The 26,692-nt window shown below is 38.6% G+C and overlaps 1 protein-coding gene across 1 annotated transcript; it reads left to right on the top strand.

Annotated features, from left to right (window-relative positions):
- Nucleotides 1-566: 566 nt before the first annotated feature.
- CDH11 (cadherin 11) lies at nt 567-26,685 on the top strand. Its single transcript, XM_077830909.1, has 11 exons — nt 567-794; nt 1,936-2,230; nt 4,502-4,621; nt 5,150-5,317; nt 8,000-8,187; nt 13,870-14,123; nt 15,113-15,249; nt 15,445-15,566; nt 16,460-16,577; nt 24,895-25,146; nt 26,189-26,685. The coding sequence occupies exons 1-11, from the start codon at nt 567-569 to the stop codon at nt 26,683-26,685; spliced, it is 2,379 nt and encodes a 792-aa protein (XP_077687035.1).
- Nucleotides 26,686-26,692: the final 7 nt, after the last annotated feature.

The raw sequence follows: 26,692 nt of genomic DNA on the forward strand, positions 1-26,692 counted from the left end.
GCTTCTAAGCACTCACTGACAATATTTTATTAGAGTACTGAATGCAATCTGTGATCTATATGTGCATCATTGTCTCCTGAATTAAGAGAAGGGGGAAATTATAACTGACAGACTCTTGAGTAAAAAAGCAAGGAGTTTTACTGGAAAAGCATGAGAAAAGAAAAACCTTATTTAGAATATTCATAGTTGGTGGTAATTATATCAAAGTATTATTTTCCTACTGAATCATTAGTTTTTGATGGCTGTTATATTCTTTCAGTGGACAATGGGTATTACCCCTGTGCTATGTTGGTACTAGTTTCATTTTAGAAATTACAGTTGGCTTATAATTGTCACTTCTCAAAGACAGGGGAAAGACTGACACTTTTCTCCACTCCTCTTTCTTTCAGCAATTAAGCTGAGAACCTGCAGAGCATTAAAGTGATGCACTTAATGAGCAGTGGCATCCTATATGCAGAACATTACATCTGAAAATTTCCATTAGCTCCAAGGTTCCTACTTCAGAGGTGGCCCTGGGTGGAAGGAGGAGATTCTTGAATACTCCTGTGCCTATAAATTAACCAAAAATGAAGGAGGACAGTTGTTTACATGCTGCTCTTATATGCCTGGGCATGCTATATTACAGCCATGCCATGTCTACAGAAAAACTCAACCATTTAAGGCCGTCACTCCATGGTCACCATGAAAAAGGAAAAGAAGGGCAAGTTCTGCATCGTTCAAAAAGAGGCTGGGTGTGGAATCAGTTCTTTGTAATAGAAGAGTACACAGGACCAGATCCTGTACTAGTTGGCAAGGTAAGAAATGTATTCTACATTTTCGTTCGTATTTTAATAGTTACTATTTCCTGCCTCATTGCGGTGTGAGCTGCTTTTTTTTTCCTCCAGTACTTTTCTTTCATACCAGCTGCCTAATCAGCACCCTCTGAAACTTCTGGTATTAATCATTTCATCTGTAGCTCAATAAGAATCTGATCCAAAGTGTATTGAAATCAAGGAGAGACTTTCCATTGACTTCAGTACACTTTGACTTGTGGCCTGAGAGCAGTAGATTGAAACCTTCTCTACTAGGACAAAAAGGATCATTTGCACAACAAGCCTGATCCCCAAACTGGCCACTGTGTTCCAGTAAATCATCATACCATTCTTAATTTTGGTGTCCAGTCATTAGAGCATAGCCTCTCACTGTTGTAAGGATAGCCTAGAAAATACCAACCTGTGTAAAAGTTAAAAACAGATTTGACCTGACACACCAAAGGAAAAAAGAACCTAAGTGTATGTCTACAAGGCAGCTGGGAGATGTCAATCTCAGGGCAGTTAGACGGACTAGCACTAGCTCAGTAAAAATAGCCGTGTGGCACAAGCAGCAGCTTGGGCTGGCAGGCTTGGACTTGGGCGGCTAGCGTGAACCACCATCTGTGCCACATGGCCATGCTGCTATCATTAGAGGAGAGCTAATGCAAGTCTGTCTATCTGCTCTGGGGTTACAGCTCCCAGCTGCAGTGAACACGTACTCTAATTGTACTTCTAGATTTTAAGATATTACTCAGTAAGATTAAATATGTTAGACTGCATTAGATATTCTGGGCCTGACTCTCCCCTCTGTACACTTATTTTACCTCCTCCAAAGTCAGTTAGGTTATTTTAGGTTATTTTGGGTTAAGAACGGTGTAATAGAGTGGAGAGTCAGACTCAGTGAGCCAAATTCTGTCATCAGTTTCTTGAGTTAAATGAAAGTTAGACACATGTAAGCAAAAGAAAATCTGGTCCCTTGTGCACCTATCTTATTAAATTGAAGTTTGCATTAGTTATGAAAGTTAAGAAAGTTGAGTCAGCAGTGGCTAGACAGTAATGCACAGTAATTCAATTATTATTTTAGTGGCTGGAAATACATAGTGTATATTGGTTTGTTACAATATGTATGTTTATCATTTTGTAGCTTCATTCAGATATCGATTCTGGAGATGGAAACATTAAATACATTCTCTCAGGTGAAGGCGCAGGAATCATTTTTGTTATTGATGACAAATCAGGGAACATCCATGCAACAAAGACACTGGACCGAGAAGAGAGAGCTCAGTATATTTTAACGGCACAAGCTGTAGACAGAAACACGAACAGACCTTTGGAACCACCCTCTGAATTCATTGTGAAAGTTCAAGATATAAATGACAACCCACCTGAGTTCCTACATGAAAACTATCATGCAAATGTGCCAGAGAGGTCCAACGTGGGTAGGTACAGATAAATGCATGCCAGTTTACATTGTTTTTGGAGTAAATTACATTGACAGTGAATCTTAGGTAAATCTAATTAACATCTTCCCAATGACTGGAAGGTAAAATGTATTCAGTTCCTCTATTAATCAATGAAATATCCTCTGTCATTTGCTCTAATTAGCTGAAGGATTCAAACTCTGCTACAGCAAATCCAGTATTGCCAACCACAAGAGATCAAAAATCTTGAGTCAGACCGCCTCACAAGGTCAAAATCATGAGACTGGCCTCAGAAATCATGAGATTTAAAAACCACCATCAAACCATGTATTTTAATCTGTCTTTTGATTTTTTAACACTGTCTCTACTCTTCTGGAAATGTGTGTGTGATAATTTCAGATTGAAAAGTCAACCTTTTAATGCACACATATCTTTCTATGGCAGCTCAAATGCAGATGCAGTGTATGCATATTGAAGGAGAATTAGAATAGAGAAGATGCAGAGTGGTATTTTGGTGGGTTTTTGGGGGGTGGGGGCTAGTGCTAAGCAAAGACTCATTTCAATATAATTTCGTGATGCTTCTGTTATTGGTATTTCAAAAGTATCCCTTCAAAAATGGAGGGCTGGGGCCGAGAGAAGGCATCCCTCCTGGTTGGAAAAACAGGGAGTACTTGTATTAAGTGATTATACCCGAGATAACGCTCAGTGAAGAGCTCCATGGTGTGATAAAATTAAAATATGATGGTAAAAACCCTAAATCACACATATTTAGAAGCATACTATAGAAGGCCTATAAAATGGAGCTGAGAAATGAACAGCCTCATCACACACATCACTCCCTCTATGTATCAAGTTTTCCAGTTATTTTTCAGTAAAGATTTATGTGAGCTGCAAACGTGTACATGCAAGAATACCATTACAACATCAACCAGCTTTCAGAGCTTTCTGTCTTTCAGTGCAGTAATTATGTTTAGGCCCAAACTATTTTTTTAAATAATCAATACAATTATATTCAAAATATGTCAAAAATAACTGTAAATCATTGTTCTTTCTTTGTATAATTCAATAACTACGTAAGTAAATACAATATCCCACAATCACAAAACAGTTATTTTTTAAAAAATCTCTTCTAATTAGTAGTTCAAAAAGCTAAAAATAATTCATTTTATTTTAATTATTCTTCCTTCCCACAGCCCCCAGGCTTCTCCCCTTCCCCGAACCTGGCAGCACCCTGTAGCCCCCACACCCCAGTTCAGCACTCCCAGCCTCACCTCTGCTCCTCACAGGGTTCTTCACACATGTCCAGGCCTGGTGGGCAGCAGCAGCGTCCCCTCTTATCTCCCTTTTCCCAGGCTTGGGTGGGGGGGGCACCAGGGGGCTCTTCACACCCCTCTGCCCATTCCTAGGCTGGATTTTGCAGGGGGGAGGAGAAGAAACACCGTCCTGTCTGTGTTTCTCACAGGAGGGGAGAGGGAGAAGAGAGTTGAGCCACACAGAGCTGCTGGGCTCTTTGCTCCCTCTGCCCCCCCACCTCCCCTCTGAGCATGGTGAGCCCAGATGAGAGCCTCTGCTGGCTTCCAGAAGGGCTGAACTTCTGGAATGGGTTGGAGCATCACCAGACAAGCTCCAAACCCCTCTGAAATCACTTGAGATAAAATCATGAGAGTTGGCAATGCTACAAGAATGATGGTTGTAGAGTCTCTGCAAGCCTGTATGCGGGTCGAGGAGTGGGGAGGGTTCCCCCAATTGAGAGGGGTCAAACCAAGGTTTGTGGCGCAAGAGGTGCAGTGATCTACAGGGCGTATAGTACTCTTAATCTTGGCTGAGCTATGTAATGTAGCTGTAAGCTAGAGCATAATGCCACTTTACATTTCCCCCTGGTTGAAATCAGCCAGCCAGAGAAGAGCTCACCCTTGCCTTGGGGATCACTACAAGCAGCATTTCTGTAAGTGTACTTGTGGAGAGTGTAGCTCCAGAAGTACACATATGAAGGAGGTAGTCTTGGGTGGCTGTATAATGCCCAAGTAGTATAATGTATATTAGGCTGTATAATTTATTGGATGGAGATGACCCCTAATCACTGTCATTATTGGTGACTTCCTAGGGCTTGTATTTTCTAAAGCACAAATTGCTAAAATAGATCTCCGTAATTGGTGAAATGTTTTTGTTTTGTTTTTTTGGAGTGGAAAAAGTCACATAAAACAGGCTTCTCTGTGGTTTGACTGAAAGCACCTCTGTGGCTTTAGCAAACACATTTGCTTTTTAAACATCCTTTCTCTACTTTTTTAGGTACATCAGTTATTCAGGTAACCGCTTCGGATGCTGATGATCCTACCTATGGGAACAGTGCCAAACTGGTTTACAGTATTCTTGAAGGTCAGCCGTACTTTTCCGTGGAAGCACAAACAGGTATGACTGAGCCAGGCTTATTTGTTTGGAACACCATCACTTTTTTGAGTACATTAATATGAATAACTAAATATTTTGGCCCAGATCCTCAGTAGCAGCTGTGGGGCAATGCAGTTCATCTTGGGGTGTGCGTACAAATAGCTCTAAGTCACCTTCATTCTCTCCTTCCTCTGCCCGAGCGGTTCAGTAGGGTGGTCCTGTGGCATGTATTAGCATTTAAGAGAGGTATCCCTGAGACAGGACTATTCCCCTCTGTGAGTTGCAACTCTGTGAGTTGCAGAGAGATGGTGTAGAAGCTGAAATGCAGGCTCTATGCTGCTAAAGAATTACCCTGTGGTCAGCTGTGTTGCTTTCAGGGCTGCTTTCCCTGCATGGTTTGGTGCATAGTGGCTAGAACCCAAGGGAGACGCTGGGCCATTGTTGTTCTATGCAGCATGTGTGATTCATCTTAAATACACTGTATAATATGCAGGTACCAGTTTTGCATAACTAAAAATATTTGTGTGACATTTTTGCTTGAATGTACAGGTATTATTAGAACTGCTCTTCCCAACATGGACAGAGAAGCTAAGGAAGAATATCATGTTGTAATACAGGCAAAAGATATGGGAGGACACATGGGAGGACTCTCAGGGACAACCAAAGTGACAATTACACTTACTGATGTCAATGACAACCCACCAAAGTTCCCACAGAGTAAGTGACAAGTCCCTTAATACATAACGGTTACTACTAATTATACTTAACACTTATGTAGTGCCTTGTATATTCAAAGAAATAGTAACTAATGGAGTACCACATCAGAAATGTGAGATAGGTAAGTATTATTTTCTGCAGAGTCCTTAAATGTTTTGTCCAGTGCTACAGAGTGAGTCATTTTCAGAGCCAGGATTAGAAGCCAGGGGATTCCTGGCGCCACGCTTCATTTTGAAAACCATCTAACCATGTTGAATGATAAACGTACCTATGGTGAGATCAATGTGATGTTGTCTAGACTTTTATGGAAGTGAAGTCCCTGTAATTGAGACAGTTAAAACTAGGCTGGAGAAAGTCCTTGAAAATATATTTTAGGGGAAAGACTTGCACTGCGGCAATGATGGATTAAGATTACTTAATAAGTGTTTTCCAACTTGAATTTTTAACACTGCAGATGTACAAAAGCCTGCTCAGAAAAAGCAAGCTCCGTTTCACATTCTGTTCAGACTATAACAACATTACCAGAAAAAAAATCTTTGAGAGTCTGTCAAAAATCTGATGGAGAACCAGGAGGAGTTACAAGAACAGATCTTCAAATTCTCACCTCCACTGTGTGTCAGCAGTTTATTCTGTTTTTGGAGATGTACAATATATATGGGGTTTCCACAGTACCTTGGTCTACACCCACTTGTAGGCTCTTGCAGTGAGACTAACACTGTTCTAAAGAAGAGCCAATGTGGCTTTCCCTTATACAGTTCTCTCTATTCATAGCTATTTCCAAGTTGTAGTTTATGATAGTCATTTCTAACTGTGCAAGTCCACTTCTGTCTATTGATAAATATGGGTGAATGGCAGATGATCTATTTGATCTTTTTACCTCAGCTGCACCCTACGCTGTTTAAGGTATTTGTCAGGCAAGAGGTGCTTTCCTTGGCCACAGATGAAAGAGCACTGCACATCCTGCTAACAACTCATGGGTATGCTCTTTCAGCTCTTTGACAGCCCTGGAGCTGAGTGAGGATCACTTTCTATTTCATGTATTCTTTCAATTTTAGGGCCTGATCCTGCATCCTTCACTTGTATGTATAGTCCTACTGAAGTCAGGACTGTTCACGTAGCTAAAGATTGTAGGATTGTACCTTTACTCCCTTGTGAATAGTTATATTCACAGGTGGCAGACCAAATAAAATTTAGCTCAATTAAATTTTCTGATTGGTGACAAATAATGCTAGTTATTACAAGTAAAGTGCGTTAGTTTTTAGTTGCCAGGGTAGCTATTTGGTTTTCAGATATATTTTCATCTTATTTAGTTGTTTATTTTAGCTCATTCAAACTTCGGAGCTGGATGGAAGCCCAGGCATGGAGCCTTAACATTACCCCTATCCTGGAGGGGATTTTCTACCATGTAGGACAAACTGCGCTGAATTGTATTTAAAAAAAAAAAGTTTCACTTGTCCAGTAAGAAAAGAAAGATGTTAGATTTGCAGAAGTCTAACAGTTTAACACATTGCATTCATTTGAGGTCCAAGTGACCTTCTGTCGATAGATTGAACTGTTATTGTGAAACCTGCTTTAATTTAGGCTTGTTTGTGACTGGAGTTAGTGTTTCATTTCTATCATATATGCTATTGTGCTTACAATGACTGAAGCAAGTCCACACCTGGTATACCTCCACTGATGTTCCTCAAATGATATTTGAGGGTGGGAGTTAGATTTACCCCATTATATTTTATCTTGCTGGCTGTATGCTTTCCTGGGTTTGTTCATGCTATCGGTAATGTAAAGAATTCCAAAGTTGTTAATCGGTATTTAGGGGCAGGCTATGTTATTTAAACTCTGGCTTGCATTGGAAGGCACCCAGAGATTTGCATTGTGTAAGAAGCTGCAGGAGGACTGTGCCTCAGGAGACAGGATATTGCTTGGAGCCTCCTGGTGCACAGGAGCATTGCTTACGCTGCACCATCCTCACCCTTTCCAGCCATTTGTGGCACTGGGACCCATAGAGGGGATAGTCCCTGAGTTAGGGTGGGAATTTTCCTGTTATTCTCCCCTCTATGGATCTGTACTTGGGCCCCACATAGTCGGGCGTGTACTGAATTGTGCTAAATTTCACTACTTTGCAGTGAATGCAATTTCATGTTCCAAGTGAGAACCATGGAAAGCAGCAGATTTATTCTTTTAAGTGCCACAGCAGTAAGATTTTATCCAGTTCCTGTTCTATAATTTGTGGCTTTTGAATGAATGGCAGTTACCCTCCTAGGCTTGTCGCAGTTGAAGTTCATACCATGAATCATTTGAAATGTAATTTTCTCTAGATTTTTGTAATAACATCTCCAGTATGAATTATAACCTTGATGTCACAATAATTTTGCATTCTGATTGTATGATCAGTTGGCCTTTTAACTCCTGCTAGCACACTAGAGGTGAAGGTAGTAATTGGGAAGGTAATTTTATACAGATTAGCAACATGACCGCAGATTTCACTAACGACCTCAATCTCAAAGTAACCTAGACCTTTATAATATAACCATTCCTTCTATGGATAACTCCATTACTGCATGTGGATAATTTGAAAGTTTAAAAATTTGCTCTGCTATTTTTACATGTATAAATGAAACAGGTAATAATACAAATACTTTAAGAAGTAAACTGTGTAATTACAACTGAATGCTTTTTGCCTAGGTGTGTACCAGATGTCAATATCAGAAGCATCCATTCCAGGAGAAGAAGTAGGACGACTGAAGGCCAAAGATCCAGATATTGGAGAAAATGGCTTAGTGACTTACAGCATCATTGATGGAGATGGTGTGGAAATGTTTGAAATTACAACAGATTATGAGACTCAGGAAGGTGTTGTGAAGCTTAAGAAGGTGAGCACTCCTGTCCTTTCAAGCCTATGAATATACACAACATACTTCATTTTCTTTATCACAGAAGATACAATACCAATAGATTATCTAGATACTCAATAGATTTCTCTATGTAAAAGAATAAATGGACACAAATCAGATGTCAAGAATTATAACATTCATAAACCAGTCGGAGAACACTTCAATCTCTCTGGTCACGCAATCACAGACATGAAGGTCGCTATCTTACAACAAAAAAACTTCAAATCCAGAGTCCAGCAAGAAACTGCTGAATTGGAATTCATTTGCAAATTGGATACTATTAATTTAGGCTTAAATAGAGACTGGGAGTGGCTAAGTCATTATGCAAGGTAGCCTATTTCCCCTTGTTTTTTCCTACTCACCCCCCCCCAGACGTTCTGGTTAAACTTGGATTTATGCTGGAAATGGCCCACCTTGATTATCATACACATTGTAAGGAGAGTGGTCAGTTTGGATGAGCTATTACCAGCAGGAGAGTGAGTTTGTGGGGGGGGAGGGGTGAGAAAACCTGGATTTGTGCTGGAAATGGCCCACCTTGATTATCATGCACATTGTAGGGAGAGTGGTCACTTTGGATGAGCTATTACCAGCAGGAGAGTGAGTTTGTGTGTGTATGGGGGTGGGGGTGGTGGTGAGAAAACCTGGATTTGTGCTGGAAATGGCCCACCTTGATTATCATGCACATTGTAGGGAGAGTGGTCACTTTGGATGAGCTATTACCAGCAGGACAGTGAGTTTGTGTGTGTATGGGGATGGGGGGGTAGAAAACCTGGATTTGTGCTGGAAATGGCCCAACTTGATTATCATACACATTGTAAGGAGAGCGATCACTTTAGATAAGCTATTACCAGCAGAAGAGTGGGGTGGGAGGAGGTATTGTTTCATGGTCTCTGTGTATATAATGTCTTCTGCAGTTTCCACAGTATGCATCCGATGAAGTGAGCTGTAGCTCACGAAAGCTTATGCTCAAATAAATTGGTTAGTCTCTAAGGTGCCACAAGTACTCCTTTTCTTTTTGCGAATACAGACTAACACGGCTGTTACTCTGAAACCTGTCAATAGATTACTGTTCATGTTAAAATTACGGTAAATGCAATTGTATATAATTTTGGTTATGAAGCTGTGATTAACTCTGAGCTCCCATTTTACTGTTCTCTGATAATGCCTAGAGCCAAAATGGAAAGAAGTAACTGAATGGAAAGTAGTACTACAAAAAACCTCTATAGTGGGTTTATTAATATAAAGTGAAGAAATTATTATATATTCTTTAACAGCATTCTGTACTGATCTACCACTTGAGAAATCAACACCTTTCACTCTTCAAAGCATACTGAGAATTACTGCAGAAATAAATGATGGGATTGCTTTAGTTGTTTTAATCAAGCATTCATTTTCAAGTTGGTAGTGTCATAAGAATTTTAAGATAATGTGCAAAGTATCAAGGATTTGCCTGTATTTCTGTTAAAAGAAATCATTTAAAATATCAATATTGCTTCCCTCTCATTCTACCTAGATAGAAAGAAAAGGATAAAGTGGTGTGCAAGTAAGAATAGAAAGTCAAATAGAAAAATGTTATATTCCCATCAAGGGATTCTGCCATTTGACTAGCTAAGATAATTTCAAATGGCTTGTGCCCACAATTCAAAAACAGTTTCCTTGTATTACATTGCTGATGCCACTGCACATAGAACAATGAACACCTGATAGCAAGTCATGATGAAATGCAACAGCCTCAACTTCATTAGTAATAAATCCTTGCACAACACCCAAACCTAGCAAACACTCCCTGTAGTTTTAATTTATACCTAGATAACCCCAGGTCATTTTCTGTGCCCACTACATTACCAATGAGAGTGAGGTCTCAAATATGGACCATGGCATCATTGCTCTCCTCCAACACATGGGTAAGAGGAGACTGTGCACGTGCACAAGTGAGGCTAAACACTAAGGACACAAGGTGGGTGAGGTAACGTCTTTTATTGGACCAACTTCTGTTGGTGAGAGTGACAAGCTTTTGACCTTACACAGAGCTCTTCTTCAGGTCAGAGCTCTGTGTAAGCTCGAAAGCCTCTCTCGCTCACCAACAGAAGTTGGTCCAACAAAAGATATTACTCTCACCCACCTTGTCTCTCTAATGTCCTGGAACCTACATGGCTTCAACAATACTGGTAAATACCACGCACATTCCTCTTCACTCTAGGGTATGAAGTCTGAAGTCCCTTATTTACTCACTCTTTTATTCTCAAAACAAAGGGTAAAATTGGGGTGTGGTGTGTGTGGACAATGGGCATTTTTGAGGCGATACGGGCTTAAGTGTGATCCTCTGCGTTCATGAGGCACTTTGCTACTTTACTTGGGAGCGGGGGGTGGGGGGACAAGAAGCAGCATCTCATTAGTTGGGGATCATATTCCATGAACTCCCTGTTTTGCTTTTCACCTTTTGTTTTCTTCACCGTGCACCTATGCTGTGCTAGATCAACCCCCAAACGTCTGCTTTGTGTAGGAAGAATTGAGCAGTTATCTACAGAATATTTCTTACCTCTGACCCAATCCTAGGTCAATTTCATGAGGGACTTGAGTAACATTCCTTCACCCTGGAACTTTTCCCAAAATGGGTACATTGATCAGGGAGAAGGGGCACTTGTAAATATTGCCATGACACAGAAGTGCCAGCACAATAAAGTCTCAGCTATAACAAGAGTATGCACTTGTTAGAAAATCAGTTAACCTCTAGTACAGCAACACTGTCATAATACTGCATCACAAAGTGCATACCTGTAATCAAACAAACAAGCACACACACACAAAACGCAAATAAATCAACACCCTGTTTTATTTATGTATACAATTTCCTGTCTCTCAAGCCAATACAAAATGTATAGGGCTCACTCCTGTGATGTGAGGAACAGTCCTGTGATTGCTGAGTGCTCTCAACTCCTGCTACCTTCAGTGGAAGTTGAGGGTGCTCATCACCTCACAGGAGGTGCTCAGCATTTAGCAAAGGATCAGGCCCATAAAGACTGATGCGTGACTGTTTATTTCTAATGCCAGAGAGGAAGCAGATCTGAAATCCCTCTCCCCACCATTTCTGTACTCAACCTTCTAGTTAATGGAATTTAACCCCATGCTTTGGGCCTACCAGTCTTGAAGAGTCTCTCTATGATCCCAGTCAAGCAGGACTCAGTCAGGGGTGTTTGCATATCCATAGTCCATACTGAGATAATGAAACATATATGTACAAACACATACACATATATACACATACAGTGAGAGAGGTACAAAGTTAACGTCACTAAATATATGGATAACAATATTGGTTGATACTGATAGCTGAATATGAACATATTGATTACCTTGGTACGTTACTTTTTTCAAAAGTGAGCATCCTTATAGACATCCTATTCTCTACTCTGCTCTCATGTATGATTTCAAATGCTGCAGAACTTATGCAGTATATTTCTAATACATCAGATGACATCGTTGGAAGTGCATTGACAACATTTTAGTACAAATGTACATTTCCTTTTTTCCTCATAGATGACTGTATATAAGCTAACATGTATATCTCTCATTTTCTGTTTATAACATCTCTTCAGAATTAACCATTCTAATTTTTTTTCAAACAACTTCTGTGGTTTTTATCTGATTATCACCTCATTTCTGATAGTCTAATTAAGTCTTTGTCATTTGGATAAAAAGACTGTAGGTTTTTTTGACAAGCAGCATATTAGATACGTATACGGCCCCTTTTACCATGCTATCTGAGTGTCTCACAGTCTTCCATGTATTATCCCCAGAGCACCCTGTGGTAACACAACTGTCCTCATTTTACAGATAGGGAACTGATACACAGAATGCTAAGAGACTAGCACAAGTTCACACAGAAAGTCTGTAGTAGAGCAGGGAATTGACCCTGATTCTCTTAAATCCCAGACTAGCACCCGCACCATGGGCCCATCCTTCCTCGCTCTGCTGGTTAAGATCTATTCACCATGTTCTAAGGAGGATACTGTGCATTTTGATGTGGTTCTCCCATTTTGGGTCTTAACCTCTGTGGGATCCATGTTCTTTGATTTGAACATGTGGGAGAGGTGCAGGTCTTCTCCTGGTCTGTTGGTAAAGGTTATCCCTATCTATTTCTTGGAGATGGTTCTTTGCTTTTGAGATGGTGAAGCAGTCATTGCTCAGAATACTGGTAGTTATTGCACTGCTGTGATGTTTTTTGATTGCTCATTGTTTTAATAGTTCTTTAATAACTGAGTTTGTACTCCTTTTATTGCAGTAGCTGGTATGTTATCACTGCCTGCAGTCCATTCTATGCTGTTAGCATAGTTTGATAGCCATAGTTGGAACCTGTCTCTCAGACATTTAAGGACATAACCATATTCTGGCTTACGATACTGAAGCATTGCAATTTCTCTGTCAGTGACAAATTGCAGGTACACCATAGTTAGGATCAGTCATCTGAAACATGGAGAATATTTCCTACTTCACAGGCTGTGGTGAGGCTTATTCCCTTCATATTGCTAAAGTGCTCAGAAATCCTTGGATGGAAGACCTATAGAAGTTGAAAGATAATCTTCACACTTTCCCCACCATTGTGTGTATAATATTTATTCATTAATTGTTATTTCCTGTTTACTTTTTGAAAAGTGGTTGTTCAGTAGATGAGTTAGAAAGACACTATGCCAAATACAAGTGTAATTCTATTACAATACTAATCATCAACATGAACTCACATAATTTATTCACTATGTCATATGACTCACATCAACCTCTCTTTCCTTCATATGGGCCAGATCCTGAGCCTTGCTATGGCCATTGGGTGCCAGCTCACCACCACACAGTGTCCATAAAGCCGACACATCCAACTTCTGGAGGATTCTTCCACAGTGAGGAAATTCCTAGCTGGTGTGGGGCCACTATAGCACCTCCTATGCTATCCTCTGACTTTAATGTATGAACATAGAAGGCATGTCTCAAGTAAAAGGGCCAGTTCTGGATCTTTGATTCAGCCCCTAGTGCAGGCATAGTCAATAGGTGGATCGTGGGCCAAAGCGGGATTTTGAACATACCATAAAATCCTTTTATTTACTTCTTCTTATTAATTATTATTATTATATTATTTTATCTTGAGTCTGGACCTTGACTGAGAAATTTGGACCTTGACAAAAAATAATTGATCACCCCTCCCCTAAAGTAGGCCCCCTTCCAACTGTCCCCAAGGGACTTCCTGCTAGCTGGGGATAGGCAGAGCGCAGCATGCTCCAGACACATCCCTTCCTTACTGCTCCTTGCCCCAACATGCTCTCTGTGTTGGGGCTCTAGTTGGAGTAGCAGCAGGGACTCCCTGCTGCTGGAGGACTCCCCAGCTGATGAGATGTGGGTGGTTTCCTAAGCAGTACAACAGGCACAGGGCATGGTAGGGAATCTGGCCCAGTATGTTGAGTTTTTTTCTCTTCTGTAGATGTAGTGGGTAGCGCCTCACTTTGAGTATTTAGCACATTTTGAAGGCCTCAGACTTTTGAGTCTTTGCATATTAAGTGCTATGCACATATCTGGTTTATAGGGATTCTGCTATCACAATCTAAGGAACTAGCTTTTACATTTCAGTGTTGTTGGCACTGTACAACTGATGCATCATCCTCTTATTTCTTACAGCTCCTAGATTTTGAAACCAAAAAGTCCTACAGCCTGAAGGTAGAGGCAGCCAATGTACATATTGATCCTAAGTTCATCAGCAATGGACCATTCAAGGATACTGTAACTGTAAAGGTAGCAGTTGAGGATGCTGATGAGCCACCCATATTTTTAGCACCAAGTTATATTCTTGAAGTACAAGAGAACGCGGCAGCTGGTGCTGTTGTTGGGAGAGTACATGCCAAAGACCCTGATGCTGCAAATAATGCTATAAGGTACACTTTATTAATCTAGTCCTATTGTTTATATGGAGATAAACAAGGTAACTTTTTAGTTAATATGATGTAATGGTACCTAGTCAATTATTTTCTTTTATTTGCATGTATCTTTTCATAGCTATTCATTTTGCACATTTTCTCATGTTTAGGACATATTTAATGTACAATTTGTTATAGCTATGTCTGTCTGCATACCAACTCACATTGGTCACTATTACAAGGTATATTTACTACAATATTATCAAAGACATAAATTTTTCAATAAAGTTAGAATAGAAATAGTGTGGTTACTATTGTCAACTGTTAACTTTTTATGACAACCACTATGTGTCTTTGCATATATGTACATACACATACACATATATACACATACAGTGAGAGAGGTATAAAGTAGCATTTGCTGTGTGTTTTTTCTGGTGTCATCTTGCTACTATTAACTAAGATATGAAGCTATTTAAAATGCTTTGTTGTCATAACATATGCTCCAAATAGTTGCAAAGTGGAGGTCTGAAAGCCATAGTAAAACAGACTGTTGTATAAGAATAAAGAGACGTTTAGTAAAGCAATTAATAATTTTAAATAATCTAGGAAATGATAAATTCTATAATGCTCTAAGTGTTCTGAAAATTAAAAGAAATAAATATGGAACAGGTGGAAAATATAAATATCCCCATACAAATTACAGGAATTTAGACACTTTTCAAAGGTTATCATTTAAGGTCTTCAAAGAATAGATGCTTTTATTATCTATACTATATAAGAACTTGAGAATGCAAAATGCCTCTGCTACATAGATATTAATAAATAATGGAAATATATTTCCATTAAAAAGTTGCTTGATAAATTCCATTAATATGTCCATCTTGCAAACATGCTACTGAAAAACTATATTAACATAATATGAAAATATACCATTGAACAAACACTGAAACATCAGGCTGCAAAGTAATTCTTTTGTCTAATACCCAATTTTCATCTCCTTCAAGGTATTCAATTGATCGTCACACTGACCTTGAAAGATATTTTAGTATCAATCTAGAAGATGGTTACATTAAGACCATAAAAACTCTGGATAGGGAAGAAATTGCTTGGCATAACATCTCTGTCTGTGCAAATGAAATCCGTAAGTATTCCACAGAGGATTTCAACTCGGTGATATAAATACTATACTCCTCACATTGTTTATGTGGGGTATAACAGCTGGAATAATAAAAAACAGGAATAATTTGTTTTTGGTTGTTTCTTTTTTTAACTTTAATAAAAATATTACAGCTTTGTTTTGTCTCCATTTTGTTTTGTTTTTCACTTATTCTTATAGACAAAGAATATCAGAAAGTCAAAGTTCCTGTAGCAATTAAGGTCCTTGATGTCAATGACAATGCTCCAAAATTTGCATCAACCTATGAAGCATTTATTTGTGAAAATGCTCAGAGCAACCAGGTATCCTCTGTTTGTTACATTCCCCTGATAGGGGAAGTTCTTTATTCCTGGGTTGGAGCTCAGTTTTGTATGGAAGTTGGAAGCTGGGTTGCTATTTTTAAGTTTGGGCAAAGGTGCCTAGGGCAACTAGAGAGGCACTTCTTTGTATTTGACATCAAAATTGAAATAAATTAATGTGTGGGTGCACGCATATACACACACACTACATTTCAAGGTTTGAGTTTTGGCTGGCCATGGCCACAGGTGTATACCAGCAAACTTACAGTAGAAGCAAGGGTAGAAGTTAGTTTTTGCAATCATGGGCACACGTCAAATATTGGAGAGACACTCTGTCTTCTATGACAGGAAGCATAGAGTGGTGCTTACAAGGTGTAGCCCACAAATGTATCCATTCATACCCTGTGTATGTATTATCCTAGTGCAGATTATTTCTACTGCTAGGAGTAGCTTGTTTAAAGGATTACCTCAAATTAGGAGTATCAATTATTTTATTAACACTACTTTTGTTGTCTATATGTTTCCAGATTGGGGGAGGGTGGGAGAATGAGGTTATGCTGTTTCCTCAGACCTGCCCACATTTGAGCTCAATATATATGTATATGTATATGTGTGTGTGTGTGTGTGTGTGTATATATATATACATATATACACATACATACATTTATACATATATATATATACACACATTTGCATTGACTAAATATAGTAACAGAAATAGTTGTCTGTTTGAGCTTTATACCCATTGTATATTTATGAGAATAAATGATGTTTTTTTCTTTCTTTTCCCTTTGGCTCTCAAAATTAACAATATTGAAAAAAAAAACATATTTGAATGTAATATATTATGTACCAAACAAAGGCATATTTGTTTACAAGCTACCTTTCTTTTACAGCCATTTATTACAATTACTGCTGATGACAAGGATGATGCAGCCAATGGACCAAGATTTATCTTCAGTTTGCCACCTGAAATTGTTCACAATCCAAATTTTACGCTCAGAGACAACAGAGGTTTGTATCAAGGTTCGCCATATATTAGTGTTCAGAGCAGCGAAAGTAGAAAACATAAGGGTATTATAATTTTATAGAGCAGTATTTTCATTAACTGTGACTGACTGCTTTTGAGAGTTTTGCAAAAACAGCAGAAAATATAACTGCTACAGACATTCTTTGGAATAATTTAGTGCATGTTCACTGGCCTTCAGATTCATAAACATATTTTGTAAATTACATGATACTTTATATGATAAATGCATTGGCATTACAGCCACAAGAACAAGCAATAAACAGAAGATTCACAATTCTACTTAGTTAAAGGTAATAGGTAGTCCACAACTTTAGGAATTCACTGTGACCCATACTGGGCTCGGCATGGGCCCTAGGTTCAGTTGTGGGGGAGGGTATGGGTTGATGTTTTGGATTCAGTTGTGTTTGTCAATTTGTGGATGTCTTGGGCTTTAAATATGAGTAAAAACCCTGCCACTGCAAGCTTGTCTGGGGGGAGGGGAGTGCAGATCCAGTTTTTCAGTCTGATTCATTATCTAGATGAGGACCAGTCACAAAATCCAGCTTCTACTTCCAACCTCCAATGCACAAAATGTGGGATGTGTTTGTATCCACATTAGCCACAATACGATGAGAGAAATCCTCAGGAGCCAGGTATTAGTAACCTATTCTTTCCACAATCCCACATAATCTCCCAGTGTGACACCATCAGTCCTGGACTAGCAATGTGACCTCTAACAAACACTCCATGGGAAGGTTGTGAAAGGAGGGGAGAGAGAAACAGAACAAAGGCACATCCAGTCTCTATAAATATCTCTATGCTAATTGCTTAATTACAATAGTGCACAGAGCATAATACATTTGTAATAATAAGTATTTAGCAAATTCATTTTAACATGGTAATTTCCTTGTAAAAGCAAAATTGTTCAAACTTACAGGAAACTGTTTATTAAAAATGAGCTTTAATACTTGAGAAGAAACTTGCTTGTTTCCCAAATTCTGATCTCAATTGCACTGATTAAATGATGAAGCGAGCAGAATTACTCCAGACTGACATCAGGATAAAAGAGAACAGAGTCTGATTACTTACATCCAACATGAACTTTTTATCTCAAATGTTATAATATTTACAAAACTTCCTGTATTATTTTGGCATGATTTCTTCCTTTCTGAACACTGAAGAAAAAGATGAGTACTATCAGAACTCCCTGGCCAAATTTCTGATGCTTTTTTTTTTTTTTAAAAAAAGTAATATGAATATCTACATCTAGGTTCCTCTACATAGCAATTGTAAACTCAAATGAAGTGGGTAAAGGACCCCATAGAAAGTTGTATTTACTTTCCTTTATTTAAAAAAGGCAAGAAAAAAAAAGAGCATACAATTAGTTTGAAGCATATATTTTAAAGAAAAAATAAGTAAATCAATAAAAAGAAAATGAAAATGTGCTCTTTTCCTTCTAGGTTATGTTTCACCATGAAAGATATTTTAGGGGCAGTATATCAACCAAGGCTAAAGTGCATAGAAAGATAATGAATTAGCCTTTCACCTTGGGAGACCAAGCTTCAAACTAAGATTAGTAGTGAGTTTGGTAATATCAGCTAAATCTCTAATGGACATTAGTGTGTATCAGAAACCCACCACACAGTTTGGCACCATTTGGTATAACTTGCAGTCTATTCAAGAGAGGTTCAGGACTAATATTGCAGGGGCATCCCATGTCAGAGATACATTGAAACAGCTTCAGGAGGAAGTTAGCATAGTCTCTGGTTTGAGCCAGTTCTATTAGTCCTTCATTTCTACAAGCATCAAAGTAATCTTTCTTTCTTTCCTTTTTTTTTTCCTTTTAATGAAAAAGTTATCCCAGATAAATAAGGGTTTTATAATGGAAATGCAGATAGTCCACTGAATACTGTACCTTTATATGACACCACTGCAATACATTATTTCAACAAGACAATGATGTTTTAGGTCACTTGAATCTCTGTCCATATACTATACTGTTTTAGAAAGGATACATAGTATAATGAAATCCTTCCTTCATTTTACTTTTTCATACTTACTGTCTCTCCATCATTTTCATACATTCCTTAATTTATTCATGTACATTTTATAAGACAAATTGAACAGAATGGTTAATTTAACTCTTTTCTGATTAAAAAAGGTGGAGTTAGAGATGAAAGTGAAAAACTTAAAATTGTACTTCTGGATAGTAAACCTTTTCAGAGTGTGTTACAATTTGCAAGTCAAATAACTTATGTAATCATTTAAAATTTCTTTTTTCATTTGTAAATCAGAGTAATCTTTGTATCATGCCACCTCTTTCACAGGGAATTGCTAGTTTCAAAGAAAAAAATGGCTTTATTAACTTTGGAGAACAGTTAATGAAAACTCCAATGTTTAGGTCTATCACAGAACTTTAAAGTGAATACAGTCCTATAATTATCGTTTAATACAGTTTCTTTCTACTGACTCCAAAAAGTAATTACATATTGCAGTAATCCAGAAAAAAGTAATCACATTCTACATCCCATTAAAAGCCTTCTGTGTTACCAAGTTTTTCAGCTCAGGCTATTTTCCATAGAAAACATGAGATAATGGGGTATCTCATGCTGTGATACAGCATCAAATTACTTTTGCTCTGAGTGTTTACTTATATTATACCATGTAAATAAACAATACTTTATTTTCCCAGACGGTGTATATGTTTGGTGGCCAATCCTACTTCCGCTGAAGTCAGTGTGTGTTTAGAAATTGACTTCAAAAAGAGCAGTAGCCAGTCCGTGATATTTTAAAAAGAAAAAAAAGTGACAGATTATTAATAGACGTATTTCCTTATTTTAATCCCAGCTCCATCCTGCATTGAGGTACTGTTAGGCAGAGTTTCACCCTGTGCAGAGTCAAGCACAAAGCCAGCTGGTCTGAAACTGGTGCATTGGCCTTATGTTGGGACCTTTACACGTGGGGGAATTTCCTCTTAATGCTTGCCACTGATGGGATATAATGTTCTGGAAAATATAAATATAAGATACGACTTTTGGAAGACTCATGGTCCAGTTCTGCTGCCACAGAAGGAGGCGGCTACCTCCCTTTTATTTCAATGGCAACATGCTCTGATCTTCAGTGCCACATATCTGATCGATGGGTTTTGAGGCCCTCAGTAATAGACATGGGCTCCAGTGCAATTCTCCTTTGTTTCTTACCATGGAATTTTACTCAGTAATAATCACTGCCTGATACAGATTCTAGGCAATTACAACCAGAAGTTTGTTTGGTCTTCCCTGCTCTGTCAACACTTTCACCTCTGGTGCAGCAGCTCGCAATGCTCACTCTGCAATAAGCTTCTGTTATCAAACTATTTGCTTTTCTGGGTGTGCATATAAACAACATAATAGAAACCAAGCAACAGCTACCTCCATGGAGAAAGAAATTTCGAAAGCTTTGGTAAGACCGCAAGAAGCAAAGAAGAAAATCAAAAATGGAAAATAAATATTGGTGGATATGGTAAAATTTTATCTGTGAATGCCCGCCATTTCATAAAGAGCATTGGTGATCTATTCACCTGAAGTAATATCTAGCTAGAGGGATTCTCCAGAGAATAACAACTGGAAAAATGAAAACATATATGTTCCAGAATGGACTGCAAAGATATTTGGGATGGATGTTTTCCTCCTTCTGTAATGTGTTGTGGCACATTCTAGTCCTTCAAATTGCCAGCCAAGCAGCTGCAATATGTTTCTTGCAGAATGAGTAAAGAATCCAACTTTAACCTGGCATGGATATTTAACGTCTGTTTCTCGTCCTAATACCATTTACTCGGATTACAGTTAGGCTCTGTTTTAGAATCAAAGAGCATGAAAATGATGAAAAAGCAAGGATGAGATGAAACTATTACACTGGATTATATGTTACCTTTATCCTGAGAGGTTAAGGTTTTGTTGTCTCCTATGGACATTATATTGTTTCTGGATATTAGAGTTGGTCACAAGTAGAGCAGAGGAAGAAGTGACTGGTAGTGGACTTCATAATATTTCACATGGTGTTTTTGAGTGGCTTTCCTTTTTGTCTGTTAAAAAAATATTTAAAAGAGCATCAGAGTTTTCCTAAATCCCTTGTGTGTGGCTCCCAGTATAGTTTTGAAAACTATTTTGATGAGGCATTACTGTATCTTTGAGTTATTTTAAGCATTCACTCAATTCTTTTATGAAACTTGCAAATTCCAAATCTTTGCTTTTGATCACTGGTCAAATATGGAAAAATATAAGATTGCCTAAATTGTCTGAAACATTGTTTGTTTTCTACTAATAAGAAGTAACTAAGTCTAAACAATTCACATTATGACATACTAGGGAAAGGAGATTTAGGCTTGCTTGGGGTTAGGCAGATCTGTTTGGTAATTAAATTGTTGTGATCTTGGCATTAGGTAATCAAATCAGAAAAGTAATGAGACAATCAGGTGTTATCAGTTGTCAGAGTTTTGATTGTCCACAGGGTACCATTTTGGCATTTGCTCAGGTTGGAAGCAGGGCTCTTAAAGTCTCTTCTGTCCTGTTTCTGGAATCTTGGGGCAACTGCATCCACTGAAGGAGAGGTACCCCCTCTTGCCTCCCCCCGCCCCATCCATCGGTCTGCAAGCTCTTTCACCATGAAGATGATCTGACATCTTGTGATCTTTTATTTGGTTGCTTGAGAAGAATTGGACTATTATTCCTAGTGTGGAAAATACTGTACATTAGACTAAATATTAGTTGATACTTTTTTAGACTAAAAAATGTAAAAAGGAGTTAAACAAGGCTGATACACATCGGATGCCACATTTCAACTGACAGCAAATTGTTATGACCACATTCTAACCCCATGAAATTTTAAGACTATTACACAGACACTGCCACTAATAAAATGATAAAGTGTAAATATTTCGCAGCACTAATGAGCTCTGAAATCGATTAAACAGTATCTAGCAAAGCTACGAATACTAAAAAAAATCAGACCTTGTATTTGTACGTCTTTGTTCATGATTTTCTTCTTTGACAGGGTAACTGTGGATAGGTGCAATATGGTGGACATAATATACACGGACTTTAACAAGGCTTTTGACACAGTCCCACAGGACATTCTGAAAAGAAAGCTGCAGAAATATGGGCTTGGCGGAACTACCATTAAGTGGATACATAATTGGTTAGACAACCATAAACAATGAGTAACTATTAATGGAATGATAGCAGATTGGAAGTGGGGTACCACAGGGATCTATTCTGGGTCTGGTGTTGTTTAGTATCTTTGTTAATGTCCTGGATGTAGGAATAGAGAGCATACTGATTAGATTTGCAAATGACACAAGGATAGATGGGGTTGCCAACATTTTAGATGATAGAGTTAAAGTCAAAGGGATCTTTATAAATTGGATAACTGGGCTACAGACAACAAAGTGAAATTCAACACAGACAAATGTAAGGTGCTACACTTCGGGAAGAAAAATGAAATGTACAAATACAGAATGGGGGATAGCTGGCTTGGCAGCAGCACTGCTGAGAAGACTTTGGGAGTTTTGATGGATCACAACCTCAACATGAGTCAACAGTGTGATGCTGTTGCAAAAAGGGCAAATGCAATGTTGAGTTGCATTAACACAAGCATAGTGTGCAAGTCATAGGAGGTGGTAATACCACTCTGTTCGGTGCTGGTTAGGCCTCAGCTGGAGTACTGTGTCCAATTTTGGTCACCAATGTATAGAAAGGATGTAGAGAAACCGGAAAGGATCCGGGGGCGAGTGACAAAGATGATCAGAGGGATGGAATGCAAGCTGCATGAGCAAAGACTGAAGGAGCTGTGTATGTTTAGTTTGGAGAAGAGGAGATTCATGGGGGGCATGATAGTGGTCTTCAAATACTAAAAAGGCTGCCATAAAAAAGAGGGAGAATTTTTTTTCCTTTGTAGAGGGCAGGACGAGAGGCAATGGGTTCAAACTATAGCATAGAAGATTTAGATTAAAGCTGAGGAAAAACTTTCTAACAGTAAGAACAGTAGGACAGGGGAACAGACTGCCTAGGGAAGTCATGGAATCTCCTTCACTGAAGGTTTTCAAAAGGAGTCCGTATTAGCCATCTGTCTTGGATGGTTTAGACACAACAAAACCTGCATCTTGGCAGAGTGTTAAACTATATGACCCTTGTGGTTCCTTCTATCCCTGTGCGTCTATGATTCTATGATCTTCTCCGTCTCAAGCAAAACATTACCGCCCAGTTACTGTCAAAATTCAAAATTATCGTGCTGTTTTGTAATACAGTCAGATTTCCAGAGATCTGGGGTGAAGTCCATATTAGGTCCAGATATGTCCCTAACTTCCCACAGATTCCAGCATATCCACCAGGTTTGGGGTGGCAGCAAACATTGTTCAGCACATGGGACAATGTGGGGAGATTTCCACAGGGAAGTCCTCGTGGAGATTTTTTTTCCAAAATGTCCCCCTGCATGGTCTTTGAATGTAGGAGGCAAGATTCTGCCCCATTAGGTCTAATTTATTCACAGGTTTCTCTGGAAATAACATTGGTCAGATCATTAAAAGAAGTTTTATGAATCACATTATTCTGGAATTTATGCAGAGCTTTCAGTAGGAAAAGGATTTGTACCACCCTGCTGAATCCCAAAGCAGCAGCAAAATGGATGGCATAGAAGGTGACTAACCTGTCCTGATTAAAAAAGAAGACTAAAAGAATCATCCTATTTTCATTTTTCTTTCCTTTTGGAAAAGTGAGAAACAGAAAGTGAAGACGTTTGGATAAAGTGAGAGCTGAGTTGAACATTAACCAAACCAAACTTTTCCGGGGATCTGAAAAAGATGGATAAAATTTCTCCTTCCACTCACCTCAGTGTTTTTGAGTTTTGAATGTCCTGGGTCTGGCAGCCCAAGAAATGCCAGAGAGAAGCACTGTTCTTGTTTTTCATAGTATTTCCTGTCTGAGCAGAAACAGGAAACACTGGAAAACTCATCATAAGGCCTCCTTTTACATACTCTCCTGCCTAATTTTTTTGTCCTAAGGAATTTGAATAAACATCCAAACACTTATCCAAACTGAAACTTGGATAAAGAGGAAAGTAAGAAGCAAGTTTTCAGTGTAATGTATGGCTTCAAACCCACTTAAAATTGTTAATTTTAAGCATCATTGTGTAATTCACTGTGTGTGTTCAAGCATTTTATAGGGGGCCTGGCTCAGCAATCAAGTCACACTCCCCATCAGTACCTGACCCAAGCGGGGAAACTAATGATCCAAGCAGTAGACCAAATTCAGTGATGAACCTTGGTCACGTGCCACCCAAGGCACGGTGCACATACACTAAGAAGCATCTTATATCAATATACACTTTCAAGATTTCTGGTTACTGGGATCAGAGTGCTGAGGAGATGTTTATTGTCAAAATATTGTTTACTTAAATATGTTCTAGGGAAATGGCCATGTGGAATATCAGGGACCAATTCTGCCATGAGATATTGTGTGCAATTCCTTTGATTTCAGTGGGAATTGCACTCCTATAAGAATATCTTTGGGCAAAATCTTTATAAAATCTAATCTTTATAATTCTGTAAGGTGATAGCCTGAGTACAAAGGACCTGATACTAAATTCACGGATTGGCTTTGGGTCAGGCTCAGAATTAGCATAGGTACAATGTCAAGGCCTAATTCTACAGATGTTTACTACTTGGCACAGTACTGTGAATTGCCCAGTGGGGTCCATTATGGCTACTCTTTATACTGAGCACCACGACCAGCAGTAATTGTTTGTATGATCGGATCCTTTTTTTTTTTTGGTCATGAATGCTGTTTTTAGCAAGTACTCACTGTTGCAGAAAACATGTGAATTGCTGATGTATATGTTCCTAATAATCTAAGCATTCAGCAGTATCTGCAACCTCTTTTAAATTGTCATAAATACTCTTGCCTTATAAGTAAATGGTTTGATTTTCCTTTTGGCGCTCTGTTCCCTTATGATAGACCATTAAAAGGTGAACACAGATATACAGAAATTGTAAATGAAAGTAAATTTAAGCAGGAAAATAAATGTGAAATGCAACCAAAAAAGGCTGGGTGTGTATTGTACTCTTTGTATTCCGTATCACACCCTGGAATAACTGAAATAAATAGGGCAGTGCCGTATATAGGAACAATGATATTTAATTTTGCATGTGTCATTAGAAATGGAACAATCAATTTACTGTATATAAATAGTCAAAGCAATTGTAGCAAAATGCAGTTTCTCAATATTTATGAAGAAGATGAGTCTGAGAAGAAATTGGGTGATTAAAGATTGTCTTGTTTGTTTAAACAGATAATACAGTGAGTATTCTTGTTAGACGTGGCGGCTTTAGTCGACAAAAGCAGGATTTATACCTTCTTCCTATTGTAATAAGTGACGGTGGAATCCCTCCAATGAGCAGCACCAATACCCTCACTATTCGAGTCTGTGGCTGTGACAGCAATGGTTCCTTGCTCTCATGTAATGCTGAAGCTTACATCCTCAATGCGGGACTTAGCACTGGAGCTTTAATTGCCATTCTCGCTTGCATTGTGATTTTGTTAGGTAAGGAAATTCCCTACCTATTTATCTGCTTTTGATTATATTGAATGTTAACCCTAACTTGGCCACATTTGACATACCATATGTTTCCTCATAAAGATGAACTTATTTAGTATTCTTCACTTCCCTTTCACTAGAGCTGAGACCCTGAGTAAGCCCAGGTAAAGTACTGTATATAATAGCTTGAGAGAGTGATACTAACTCCATGACACAAAGTTTTTGGTTTCGTGCCCTTCGCTGAATGATACATTGCTTATTGAGGTCAGCCTAGAATAATAATTCACGCCAGCTCTTTGCCTTTAACATCCCTAGTGTTGAAGGGGAAGTAAAGACAAACTGATGACTTAGAAGACCTGCCATTGAGAGAAGAGCTGTAAAGCACCATAAATGTCCTGAGTATTTCAAAGTATCTATATAAATCACTAGATGACTCTACAAGGCAACATTTACTTTTTAAAAAAATGAGTGACAGAGAACAGGTCATGTTTGCCTTTGTCCCTTCACCTATTCATGCTATCAAAGGAAAGTTATTGAAATCTGGAGCTAGAATCATTCCTATTTCATTGTGGCAGCAGGGTGTGGAATTAGAATTCAGTGTTGGGTGTTGCAGGATATCAAAGGTTCATTTCTACCTGGCAGTCATGCAGCTGATTGGGCTTCATCTCTCACGCAGGACCACCTTTCTTCTGAATAGTTGGCTTTCCCATACAGTCACAGATCTGTGGTCTGAGATCCGTGCAGACTAGGAGTCCATCAGTGTGGTACCCAAATCAAAGACTTAAAGTAATCATGTAATAAGCACTGGTACCCAGCAACAAATGGGCCTGGTCCAAAACTTTGGAACTGAAACCCCTCAGATCTAGGGAAATATCCCAAACTTTGTGTCTCATAGCCATCAAGAGTAGCTAATAATAAGTGTAATAATTATGACAAGAATGTGATATGCTTTAGTCAATGAGTGATCTTTCTCGTTAGAGAAAAATCATTTATAAAAGTAGACTTTGCTTGGAAATTAACCTAACTTATAGTCTTTATTTTTCTGTAGTCATTGTAGTGTTATTTGTAACACTGAAAAGGCAGAAGAAAGAACCTTTAATTGTTTTTGAAGAAGAAGATGTCAGAGAGAACATTATAACTTATGATGATGAAGGTGGTGGAGAGGAAGACACTGAAGCCTTCGACATTGCTACTTTACAGAACCCTGATGGCATCAATGGGTTTATTCCTCGTAAAGACATAAAACCCGAGTATCAGTATATGCCAAGACCAGGGCTTCGGCCAGCTCCTAATAGCGTTGATGTTGATGATTTCATCAACACAAGAATACAAGAGGCTGATAATGATCCAACTGCTCCTCCTTATGACTCTATTCAGATCTATGGCTATGAAGGAAGAGGCTCAGTGGCTGGTTCACTTAGCTCGTTAGAGTCAGCGACAACAGATTCTGATTTGGACTATGACTATCTACAAAACTGGGGACCTCGCTTTAAGAAACTAGCAGACTTGTATGGTTCCAAAGACACTTTTGATGATGATTCTTAACAATAAA

Source organism: Eretmochelys imbricata, chromosome 12 (genome assembly GCF_965152235.1).
Source record: "Eretmochelys imbricata isolate rEreImb1 chromosome 12, rEreImb1.hap1, whole genome shotgun sequence".
Lineage (NCBI taxonomy): Eukaryota > Metazoa > Chordata > Testudines > Cheloniidae > Eretmochelys > Eretmochelys imbricata.

Excerpts from the sequence above, each read along its gene's own strand:
- CDH11 (XM_077830909.1), top strand. The coding sequence starts at position 567 with ATGAAGGAGGACAGTTGTTTACATGCTGCTCTTATATGCCTGGGCATG. Across the intron at positions 2,231-4,501 it reads GCCAGAGAGGTCCAACGTGG|GTACATCAGTTATTCAGGTA; the intron begins GTAGGTACAGAT and ends CTACTTTTTTAG. Across the intron at positions 5,318-7,999 it reads CCCACCAAAGTTCCCACAGA|GTGTGTACCAGATGTCAATA; the intron begins GTAAGTGACAAG and ends CTTTTTGCCTAG.